The 11925-nt window shown below is 41.7% G+C and overlaps 2 protein-coding genes across 2 annotated transcripts; one reads left to right on the top strand and one right to left on the bottom strand.

Moving 5' to 3' along the window:
• Positions 1-208: 208 nt before the first annotated feature.
• LOC134186963 (ATP synthase F(0) complex subunit B1, mitochondrial-like) lies at positions 209-7767 on the bottom strand. The gene is made up of 10 exons (XM_062655067.1): positions 7667-7767; positions 7549-7600; positions 7420-7481; positions 7288-7362; positions 6815-6885; positions 6646-6738; positions 6465-6590; positions 4637-4714; positions 4466-4567; positions 209-391 (listed from the first exon to the last, which is right to left on the bottom strand). The coding sequence occupies exons 1-10, from the start codon at positions 7689-7691 to the stop codon at positions 332-334; spliced, it is 744 nt and encodes a 247-aa protein (XP_062511051.1). The 5' UTR covers positions 7692-7767; the 3' UTR covers positions 209-331.
• A 601-nt stretch (positions 7768-8368) lies between these two features.
• On the top strand, positions 8369-11897 carry LOC134186379 (dual specificity protein phosphatase 16-like). The gene is made up of 4 exons (XM_062654338.1): positions 8369-9090; positions 10496-10822; positions 11179-11302; positions 11361-11897. The coding sequence occupies exons 1-4, from the start codon at positions 8694-8696 to the stop codon at positions 11644-11646; spliced, it is 1134 nt and encodes a 377-aa protein (XP_062510322.1). The 5' UTR covers positions 8369-8693; the 3' UTR covers positions 11647-11897.
• Positions 11898-11925: the final 28 nt, after the last annotated feature.

Raw genomic sequence — 11925 nt, forward strand, 5'->3', positions numbered from 1 at the left:
TTAAGTTACGGATCATAGAATGTGAGTGTCTTGACTACTATGTAGAGGTAACACTGAAGCGTAGACATGCCTGCATTGACATCATCAGATCTGAGTCTCTGTCATGAATGTACGTATGTGCCAGAAATGTAACATCTAGAAAGAGGGAAGCATCATTTCCAGACATACTGAATGGCAGTGTTGAGTCCAGAAAGACTAGAAATGTGGTACACACTATAAATATTCATATTGATGTTGTTGACAAACATTAACTTGCTCAGTATCATGAAGAAACCACACTGACCAGGCATGACAATACAGGTATAGTACTGTTACTATAAAGTGTGACCTACTACACAGGTATGGCCATCTTCTTCAAATCAGCAATGCACTGTTTCACCATTTGGCCCTCCTGCAAATCAACAAAATGCCTCTTAGTGCACACATACCACGATACATAAAGAAACCAGTAAACTCTAAAAGCAAGATCATGATACTCTACAGTATTCTAGAATGTCACGGTCTACACGACTTGCATTCGAACCCAGAAGCTTACTATTGTCTTGTATAGCAAAGTAAAAATCCACATTGAAACGCATTACTACAAAGAAGCACCTTCTTTACAACGAATAAACAATCCAGATCTCAACACATTGCACGTTCAATTGTCAGTGGGTTCAACTTAGTAATTCCAAGAATCTCTTACACAATTGGTACTCACATGTGAGCTGCCACTATTACCTTTTAGTCATACGGCCCACGGTCAGTTTTTCAAAAGTCCGTCGCCCCAACGATCCGATCTAAATTTTATTATTGATATCTCGACAAACGACATAGAAGAGTGCAAATTTAACATTAGTTAGTCTGAAAGAGTGTCCAAAGTACTAGAACCAAAATACTCTGTGTTGCCATAGCAACCAAGGTTTATTACTCAAAACGGCAATCTTCTCTAATCCATCTTATCTAATCAAGTTAGTAGTCTAACTATATAGTATTTTAACTTTGTCAAAATAAAGAAAATAATCTAAATGTGTCTTTCTAGTCTATATTATTGCTATGTGTGCAGCAAACTTGAAGCAAATTAACAACTAGCTAAAGGTAAGTCAGCTGCTCTAGAACTCTGCTTCATCATCACTCCCTTCGCTGTCTGTTTCACGTCTACATGAAGCGGTTTGGTTGTCACAGTCTTCACAACCACAAGCATCTGTACAAGGCATCCCTTCACGTACACAAGAACGTCGACGTGAACTACATCCGGTATGACAACGGCAACTGACTAAAACCAGTAGGTCATCAGGTGCTGGTTTCTGTGTCATCCATTTCATTGTTAATTGATCATTCGCAATTTCCCACCCATACCCACAAGGAGAGGGTACAACCGGTTTGCTTGAAGACCTCTTACCCAAACTGCGGCTTGATAGTTAGCTCTCTGCAGTGCATCTGTAGTGCGTCCTGGGTTGGGGGAAGATTGTCGCCTTGTGCACCCTTCACAGAGAACAGCTCGTACCTGCAGTCATTAATGGAATTCGTCTTTGATCCATACAACTGGCAAACAAATGTTTCGCATACAGTAAACAAATCATCAGAAACACTACATGTACCACCAAGTCGTTGAATACCATCACATAATTGCGAATTCGATTGCAGCAATTGTAAACCAGTCTTTTTCCCTCGCCTTTTGAAAGCAGATGTAGTATCACAGCCAGCTAGAGCGTGTAATCCTAGAAGTGTGTCGCAAACGTTTTCACTAACGGAATTTCTCACAGCTTGAATGTCAATAAACCGTGAGTGCGTTTTAGTCCCTGTTCGAAAAAATATGCAAGTGGGGATGCCAGGACACAAAGAGCAAGCCAGAATGGTAACGTCCGTATCTGGTGATCGTATCACTACACTTGCAAAACCCATAGCAGCCGCATGTGCTGCATGAAGTAGCAAACAAGTGGCAGCTTCTTCATGACAACATTCCAGATCTGCTACACATTGGGCAGTAACTGCAACTCCATCACTGCTTGTTAGAAGGGTGCATTTGTCATCGTGAGTCACGTAGAATAGGCGATGATGAAGACGTTCAGCATATTCTGGTCTGATCCATTCTTGCAAGAGAAACTCTGAGAGATTTGTCTTGTTACTGTCAAGCGATAAGTACTTCTTCCACTGTGATGGACACTTCTGCAATCAATTAGCTATGTTAATTTTTACGATTCCCTGTTTTGCTCTCTGGCTTCGTTCGCAACGTTTGATGTTATGAGTAGGGTATCTGTCGACCACAAAACCAGACAAGAAAGCTGCTGTAGCTACATCAAACGCCTTCATGGCAAGATCTGCAAATGTAGCTGGGATTGTCCATAAACTTTGCAGCAATGCCATGGCATCAATCATCCACGCAGCATTGCCAGGCACATTTTCAGCAGGAGGAATGTCTTTCTCTAACAGATCGAGCAGTTTTGACTTTGCAGTTTTTGCCAAGCTTCCATCCACTGACGCTAGAGACCAAGGGAGAGGACCTAGTTCGCAGCAAAGAACATCACGCATATTTAAAGATCTAGTCTGTGCTACAATTAGTAACCTAGCAAATAGGTTTCGATCAGCACGCACGATTACTTCATGTGCTTTCACTTTTACAGATTTTGTTTTTACCTGTGCCGAGAATGTCTTAAGCTTCAGTTTGGGAAGAGGATCGTAAAAGCTAACTTTAGGCCTGTCCACAATGGCAACTGGATCGCGATCCATTCTGGTCTAGTGTGGACAGGCCTTTTGAGGACTTCAGTCTTTCGTTAACAAACTGAACAAAACGTTTTTCTCCGATGGTGTAAGCATTTAGTATATCTGCTGCTATGTCATCTGTGACAACGAGATCAGACGAAGTACTAAAAAGATTAGTGATGTCTTCAACTGCAAATGGATTGCTTCCTGTTTTGATTGATTCAAGAACTGCCTGTACAGAAGCTTCATCTTTCTTGATACGGTTTGCTCCACAATCCTTGTGCAATCTCTTTGTGTTTTCGCACAGTCCTGCCATGTTCAAACAGTTTCGGGAGATCCCAGCACGCCGATGAGCGCTAGCAATCCATTTCTGGACAGCTCCGGGTTTTTGACTAAAACCTATAATGCCGCCCTTGGTCTTCGAGTCACGATTAATAGTTTGTTCAATTGCTTGGTCTACTGGAATTTGCCTAAATGCCCAGTTACTGCGTTGCACACAAAATTCGCCTTTACGAAATTCCTCATGGGCATCTAGATGAGTCTTAGGTAAAACAGTCATTTCACACCAGTAGAGCGTCAGGTACCCTGCTATAATTACTCTGTCGTAAGCAAAGAACCAGGGTATCGTCTTTCGTATAGTCAGCAAGTGTAACTTTCAATCACCTGTTCGAGTTGAACGAATATAATCAAGAAGAATACCTACCATTTCGGTGTACGACAGCCACAGCTGCACGTGACTTACCGGATGATGACTGTGACTCAACCGGACACTTACAAGTAAAGACAATTTGAAAAAGTGAAAGTAGTGCGTCTCAATTGAATAGTTGAGTTGTAGGCACAGTGAGAGAAATTTTAACACTTGTAAAAGTGAGGGTTGTAGTGACAGTACACATTTAGCCCTAAAAAGAATGTCTAGCTACAGCACTAGCTGTGTGTTGTACGTGTGTTAGTCTGCCCCAGTGGGAACTGCATTACTGTGGTGATGCGATAGAAATAAATATTATTATTATTATATTATTATTACATCATTCCTAGATTGCACCACACTAAAGCAGCAATGTACTATACGAATGATGTAATGCAACATGTAATTCATGGATGTGTTTACCGTCACTACAACGCATGCTATGCGAGCTGCACGTGACTTACCGGATGATGACTTCGACTCACCGGTACTTACAGATAGACTATACCGCATGCTGTGAAAATTTAATTGACCTGAATGGCCAGTGTTCTTGTTCAGGTCCTAAACTCAGTAGTAAGAGTTCTGGTAGTAGTTGCTGTAGCAGTTAATGTTGCAGCTGCAGTTGTAACAGCAGTAGAATCACAGAGATACACTTTGTCATGTCCCGGATAATAAACACGGAAGTCCTGACTCGCACAAACGTGAGGCTTCAAGCTTTGATTTTCAGCAGAACAATGAATAATCAAGTATAAAGCAACCTGTTTCAGCAAGTGAGAAGCTGGTTTAGACAACGGCAGTGTAGGTTGTCATGACAACTAGGTGACGACTAGAGACGCCCCGTTCTCTATGAAAGGACACTTCGTTTTGGCTCTAGACAAACAAACAGCCTATTCTAGTCCTAGACTAGCGATTTAGCTAATAAAATTTAGATCGGACTGTTGGGGTTACGGAACTTAGAAAAACAGCTGCATTTCTGCTGTGGGCCGTAGGACTATTTATTGCAAATACAATTTGCTCTAGAGGACCTCACCCATCTCAGCACATTTCTACTTCCATTTTAAATTAAATTGTCTTGCTAACTGGGTAACAATGCCATACCTGTGCTGGAGTGATGCTTGCTTGCACCGAATTGACAAGCCAATCCACAATATGCTCTTGCTGAAGTCGTCTTTCAAGAGATTCTTCTTCTACTTTAAAGTTCTGCAACAATATTACATGTACTACAGTATAGTAAATCTTAGAGTACAATTCAAAGAGCATAGTGAATACCAAACGTTTGGTCACTTCAGAATGAACTTCAGCCAACCGCTTCCTGTGCTCAGTTTCCAAGGCCAACGCATTGTTCTCCTACAAAAACCATGACAACATTTACACTACATGTGAAATAGTAGGCTACCATGAGTGAGACCACCCTAAAATGTAGCAAAGTTAAAGAGTGAGAAAGACATAGAGATGTGTGAGTGTCTACACACATCTGGTGACACCAATGGGTTTACCCTACTAATAGTACCGTATTACCCTGCATATTGCTGCATGCCGGTAAAAGCGAGTTTTACCAAAAAGCACTCTGACTCAGTCTGGTAACTAAACCGGCATGCCCGTATAGACAGGGGGAGTCTCGGGGTAGGCGAGGCAGTAGATGTTGATAGCTCATGCCCACTCTTCAGTTCATCATGGCGGAACTGCATGGTGCTTTCGCTACTACTACAAGAGCATAGTGGTCTTACTGACACCGAGGAGGAACTAGAAAATGAGGAAGAAGGAGAAGGGGACGTTGAAGATGACTGACATTTATTGCTCTACTTTTGCTGTGTTATTAGAGTTGCTTCATGGTATATAATGGTACTGGTAGTTCTACTTCAACTTAGCACAATGATAGTGGCAGCAGTTGCATACTAGATAGTGTTTCTCTAGCAGCTCTTGCGTACCATGAATGCGTTCTGGGTTGCACATTTTACCTCGCATTTTGCTGCATGCCGCTAAACCCCGGGGTATACCGGCACCCTGGTAAACCACGGCATAAACCGGCATGCAGCAAAATGCAGGGTAATACGGTATGTAGTAATGCTAATTAATTAATGACACAACCACAGCAACTTTTACCCACCCAGGCTTTACACTAGAAGATTTGACTCAAGCCAAATTGGCACATGCTAATTTGGCATGATTGGTGGCGTGTTTAGACTAGCCAGGCTAACTGGGCATGGTGGTGCTGCTGCATTTGGCATGCTTTGCACAAGGGCACGAAGAAGACGCTACTGGTTTTGCTTCTAATCTTATTTCATCAATTCAGGCGCAAAACCTTTCTAAAAGATTCTTTGACATGTTCATCAAAGTCTTCAAGGTTGCGAATATGGGACGAGAAATACGAGAATAAGCAGAGTGAATTATACTATATGTAGTGTTGCCCAGTAACATGAAAATATGTAACAAGTGGTTAGGTTTAGCTGGAGCCTGCCCCATTAGCTCAGACTAATTTAGCACAAGCTAAGTGTATGGGCTAAATGCACTTAACTCTAGCCAACATCATTTACAGGGAGCCAAATTAGCACCTCCGTCAAATCGTCTAGTGTAAAATCGGTATAAGAAACATCCAATGACAATAAGAAACAAACAGTTTTATACTGTTAAGAGTACAAACACTCACATTGCAGTGGTGGATCCAGAGTTTCTGAAAGGGGCAAGCGCATTATAGAATACTGGCAATGTGACATCACAAAACAAAAAATCAGAAAGATGATATATTAACTTAATTACTAATTACTAATAACCAAATTAACAAAACTTGCGATATTCAAATATATATGAAGATCCTTTCACTGATCGGCTACCGAGGGTCCAAACACCGCCAAGACACTGGAAATTCCTGACTATTGACTGCCTCTCCACGTACTTCCGATCTCAAAAGGGATAGGTGCGTGCCTGTTGTGCCACCCTCTAGATCCGCCACTGCACTTAATTCGAGAGTCAAAGAACCGTGAATGTCAACTATCTGTGTAACTGAACGTGCAAACTACATAGAAGGTTCAATGTAAAACGTAAAAAGACAGAAACTAAACGTTTTCCTGTAGAAAGATTGTGTTTCAAACTTTCTTACTCTGTGCACTTCAAAAATATCTCTTAGTACTCCAACTTCCTCTTCTGTGCTTTTCTCATCTTGAATCGCATCTTTCAACACACTAACATACGCTTCACGTTTCGAGTTCATTGCATCCAGTTTCTCCTACATAAATCCAATAATCACACGTCAGATTTGCTTAACTGTGACAATCTCTTACTTGAGCTTGAGAATCTAAGAACTCTCCAATCTGACCTCCAACCTTCCGATACAATATATACATCGTACCCAGAATGACTGTAGCTTCAACCGTCTGAATAGTAAAGAACACTATGGTCAGTACTACCTACACTCAACATCAGTCTTACAAGCACACAACTGCAACCTACCTCAGGACCAACAATGTATATTTCTTTAGAAATAAGCCAAGCTCCTAATCCTAATCCCAAAACCCACGGACCTACAATACAACACCACGTGAGCAAACACACCAAATAAAACTGCTGTGGATGTAAATAAGAAATGTTTAGTAGCCTACAGAGATGACACGACTTCCCCCGTGTGTTACCAACTTGGCAACAGACACAAGTACGTGTATTTGGCAACAAATGAACAGTTAGACCTCGTTATTGCAACATCCAATAATCCAACATCCTCACTTTCTGAAAAACTACTCAATTTACGATAATCCAACAGTCGCATTAGTCCAACAGGAACAATCATGGTCGGAATATATAATAACGAGGTCTGACTGTACTATCAATTTTCAACAGATTAGAGTAAGAGCATGCGTAGATTCACGCTGTTACGTCATCAATAAAAAATTTTAATTAATAATTATTATTATATTGTTACTAGCAACCTGTTACTCCCGTTTTCTCTTCAATCATGGCCCGAAGTGACCTCACTTTCTTTGTATCAGTAGCTAGAGTACGCTCTAAACGTATACAAACGCCTCAAGAGAGCACAACTTGTCACTACACGTCAAACTTACTGCTCCCACTGCTGCACGAGGTTGGTTTCGAAGCACAAATATGAGCGGAACATCCAGTAGCACTATGAAGTAGCACATAATGATCAGTGGCCACTGAGTAGGCAACAGTGGCGTATTGAAGTTACTTACCCGACATATCGCTGACAAAATCTCCCGGATAACGTACCGGCAGACGACAGCCCTAGAAGAAATCAGGCAATCGACGTTGTCAGAAACGACAACGAAAACACGGGCAGGCGTTGCTAACCTCGAACGATCGCCCCTCTCAACATCTTTGGTGCACCTACTTGGTGCGCATGCTCGTCACGTGACAGCGACGTGGCGAGCAAGTTGGGAGGTGGAACTTTATGCTGAGCTCAAGTTTCTCTTTTTTGTTTACATTTAGCGAGCGCTTTACTTTTCTAATAGTTTTCGATTGAAATCATTGCGTGCCCGGCGAAATTCCGTGTTTGTGCGTCTGTCTGCTCTGTTTGAGTTCTCTAGTTAGCTAGTGGCGACCACTTGTGTGTTAGTAGCTGTCCTAAACAGTAAGTAACATTTTGACGCTGCACTAAGTAAAGTGACGTTTCTTTCACGAAGTCAGCTAACACGCGAATGGGCCCCCGCGACAAAAAGCTACTTGTGAAGCTTTGAAGACTTGCTGCACTTTTAATAGAATGCTGATTTAGCCCCAAAAATGTCAAGTATAGCAAATTTGGCGTTGCAGAGTCGCTTTTTAAAAGTTTATAGCGCGCGCTAGGTGAATCTACCCTTGAAATTAATTAAATATTACAGTAGTACAATTTGAAGAATTTGTTAGTGATGAGCAATGGCTGTTTCACTCATCGTAGACAGAACAGCAAAGCTCTACAAAATTAATTGTCAAAGCAATGCAACGTGCTTGTCAACAAACTTAATCACGTGACATAATTAATGATGTCATCGAATGACGCATGCTGATTGGCTACTCGTGATGTCATTTTTGTTAGACTCCCGACACTGTTTGTCACTGTTGGCATTACGTCGCGTTCCAAGTATAGCAACTTACTCATCGAGCCCTAACGTCATCTATATCGCAGCTATAATCTTGAGACCGAGAGATCAGCGAGTCTTTGCTTGTTCAAGTCATCCTGACGTCATCGGTTACTCACCCGACACAAAACTAGAGACTGCGACGGAGTAGCTCGATTTGTAGGATCTTGACAAGACCCGGTGTGTTGAATACCACTCTATATATACTCCCACCAACTATCTCTACCGTTTGACGACGTATTTGTGTGTCTATCTCTACACTCATGATGGCAACTTGTGGACAGAGTTTGACGCGGGGTTTATCCTCAACTACACTGTCGCCGTCCGAAGGCGATTGTGACACTGTGAGTGCCGAACAGCTAGCCAGATGGCTCGAGAGCAGGCAGATGGACCGAGAAATGTGCGAGGACATGCTGATTGTCGACACGCGTGGTCTGGCGCAATTCAACGCCGGTCACGTCCGCGACTGCGTTCACGTGTGTGGAAACAAGCTCGTGAAGCGGAGACTACAACAGGGCAAGATTAGCGTGGAAGAGCTGCTCGGTGATCGAGCTAGCATCGGGTCGGTGGCTGTTTTGTATGGAGACGTTGAGGACGAGTTTACTGAACTGCTAGCGACCAAGATGAAAGGACTGTTTACTGAAACGTACAAACTAGCAGGTGGGTGAGCGCTTGCGCAAGTGTGGGCCCGGTGTATGATTCATTGATTGCCTCAGTTGGTTAGTGCTCATGCATGTGCTCAAGCAGAGTGCATGCGTTGCTCAAGAGCAGTGCATTTCCCATTTTGTCTCGTTTGCTTTGCGCGCTATTCTTGACTTTGCAATACCCGCCTTTAGCGCATGTACGTACGTTATGCAATGTTTATTGCGTACATGCAGTTTGTTTAGTAGTCGACTGGAATGGTAGCTTATTTATTACATGGTAGGAGTTATTGTGTTAGAGGTACACCTGTGGGGTGAAAGAGAGAGACTGAATGTAGGGAGGTAACAATGAAGTGGTGGAGGGTGGAAAGCCTCAGTGTGATAATCACGCTCATATTTTAGTGCTAAATTGATTAGTTATTCTGGTGCCGCATTGAAGATGAGGCCATGTCTTAACCAGTTTTAGAAATTAATTCCTTTCTGCATCATAAGGGTTTCCGATGTGATTTTTGGCAGGATTAGCTGACCTGGTGATGGTATGTGAGGCAGTCATTTTTACAGTATTTATGAAGCAGCTCTTGGTCACTTATTGCATTTTGAAAGATATTTACGAATTTTTGGGCATTCAAATGCATTGCATGCTGAGTAACGTATTTATCACACAGAACAGGGGCGGTGTAGTGTGGCATGGGCTAGACTGGGCTATACCCCATCATTTATAGGCGTGGCCACAAAAATTGTGGACTGTAAAAAGGTGTGAGGACCAAAGCTGTATATAGTATACACCACCCTTTTCCAGTCTACTAGAAGCCAATAAAAGTAGGCGTGTCATAAAAGTGGGCATGTCTCCTACCATTGTGAAGTTTGGCCCCCCATTTCTAGAGGTCATGCTACGCCCCTGCACAGAAGTGGCTCGAGTTACCTTGTCAGCGTTGGACAGCTAAGCAACAGTTCAGTTATTGTGATAGTTTGGCTGTAGAGGTTATGCAGTTGTATTTAGCATCTGTATGTCAGTTTGAAAGAGAGGCTTAAATTGTAGACTATAAATATGTCATCATATACAAGTTTTGTTTGTTTTTCAAGAAGTGCTGCAGAAGTCTACTGGCTTTGGCAGAGTTTGTAGGGTGTGTCAGGGTCTAGATGTTGTGTTGATTAGCATGAAAGATTTACTGTATGAGACTACAGTAAAGGGTTCTTGTAAATTCTTTAGTAGACTAGTCAACTATAATGAAGTTTGCACATATAGCAGCTGCTTCCAAGCTTTTTTAAGATGGTCGATAATCACATGTTGTTAGTGTTAGCATGTATGAGGAAGTCGAAATCTTATTTGTGGTCTGTCTCATTCTGTTTTTAATTATATTGACACAGACACATAGCTTCTCTAGGTCTTGCATTACTTGAAATTTAAATTTGTTTGTTTGTAGGTGGGTTTTCTAGTTTTATTGCCTTAGCTCCAGCCTTCTGTGTTGGACAACAGAGTTGTCAACTGTATCCCGGTCGTTTTCAATCCAGCTGTAATGACTTGGTGTGTACCACTGTTACTGAAGTGTTGCCATTTCTTTATTTGGGATGTCAAAGAGATGCACAAGACTGGCAAGTTATACAAAGTCACAACATAAAGTATGTCATGAATGTAACAGACAAATGTGAGCCTCAATTTGAAGAGCACGTGAAGTTTTTGAGACTGCCAGTGAGAGATTCAGGAGATGAGAATCTTCTTGTTTATTTTAACAAAGCTATTGGTTTTATTGGTAAGTTGAATTCATATTGTGATTACTGATGTTGAGTGTTTGTCGTTTATGTTGACTAGTGATTTCCGACTTGTTGTACTTTATTAGCTGTACAGTAACTATAGCATGTTTTGTGTTTTCTTGGAAGAAGGAACAAGCGTGTGTTCCTTAAACTGAGTGTGTCCATGTTGTTTGTTTGTCTGTGGCTTGTTACTTGGCATTTATTTGTTGTTTGTCTACGTACCTGTTTTACGTGTGTGTGTGTGTGTGTGTGCATGCACGTGTGTGTGTGTGTGTGTGTGCACGTGCGTGTGTGCGTGTGTGCGTGCGTGCACGTGTGCAATCGTAGAGTTAAGTGTGTTCTTTGTTTCTTTTAGATGAGGCAAGGCAACATAACTCTGGTGTGTTAGTACACTGTTTTGCTGGCATTTCTCGATCAGCCACTGTTGCTATTGCTTACATTATGCATCATAAGAAATGTTCATTAGATGAAGCATACAGGTCAGCTAACCCTTCGCTCACATTTTCAGTGTGGTCATTTATAAGTTATGCACAACAGGTTTGTGAAATCCAAGAGGCCAAATATTTCTCCCAATTTGAATTTTATGGGTCAGCTGCTTGACTTTGAGAAGACATTACGTTCACCTATGGCAAGTTCGAAGATGGCCATTCGTCCATTAGGTAGTCCTAATTCATGCAAGACTAAAGGTAATATGTGTGATGAGACAAACAAACACTTGTCACAATGTCTTGCTTCTGTCCATTCTGGTCGTGACTGCAATGGATGTACTTGTGATAGAGATTCACCAGTTGGCTGTAGTGAACTAGTTTCCTCTACTTCATAATTTACTTTAGTACCATTGCTGTTATTATTGATTGTGAAACTAGTGTATACAGTATGTGCATACAATGATGTCATATAATCTAGTCTTTTTATCATCGATTGCCAGACTATTCATTGTTCAGAGAACACAGAGTTGTTGTATAGGTACTTTTCTCTGTGTGTGTTTTGAATGTCGGCTAGTTTGTGTCAAGATGTCTCAAAGTTGCAGTTGCTAATTTTCTCGTTGCTGTAATAGTTTCATGTAATCAACTATCTTTCCGTTTCTCATTGCTAAAGTAAT

The sequence above is a fragment of the Corticium candelabrum genome, chromosome 11 (genome assembly GCF_963422355.1).
Source record: "Corticium candelabrum chromosome 11, ooCorCand1.1, whole genome shotgun sequence".
Taxonomy (NCBI): domain Eukaryota; kingdom Metazoa; phylum Porifera; class Homoscleromorpha; order Homosclerophorida; family Plakinidae; genus Corticium; species Corticium candelabrum.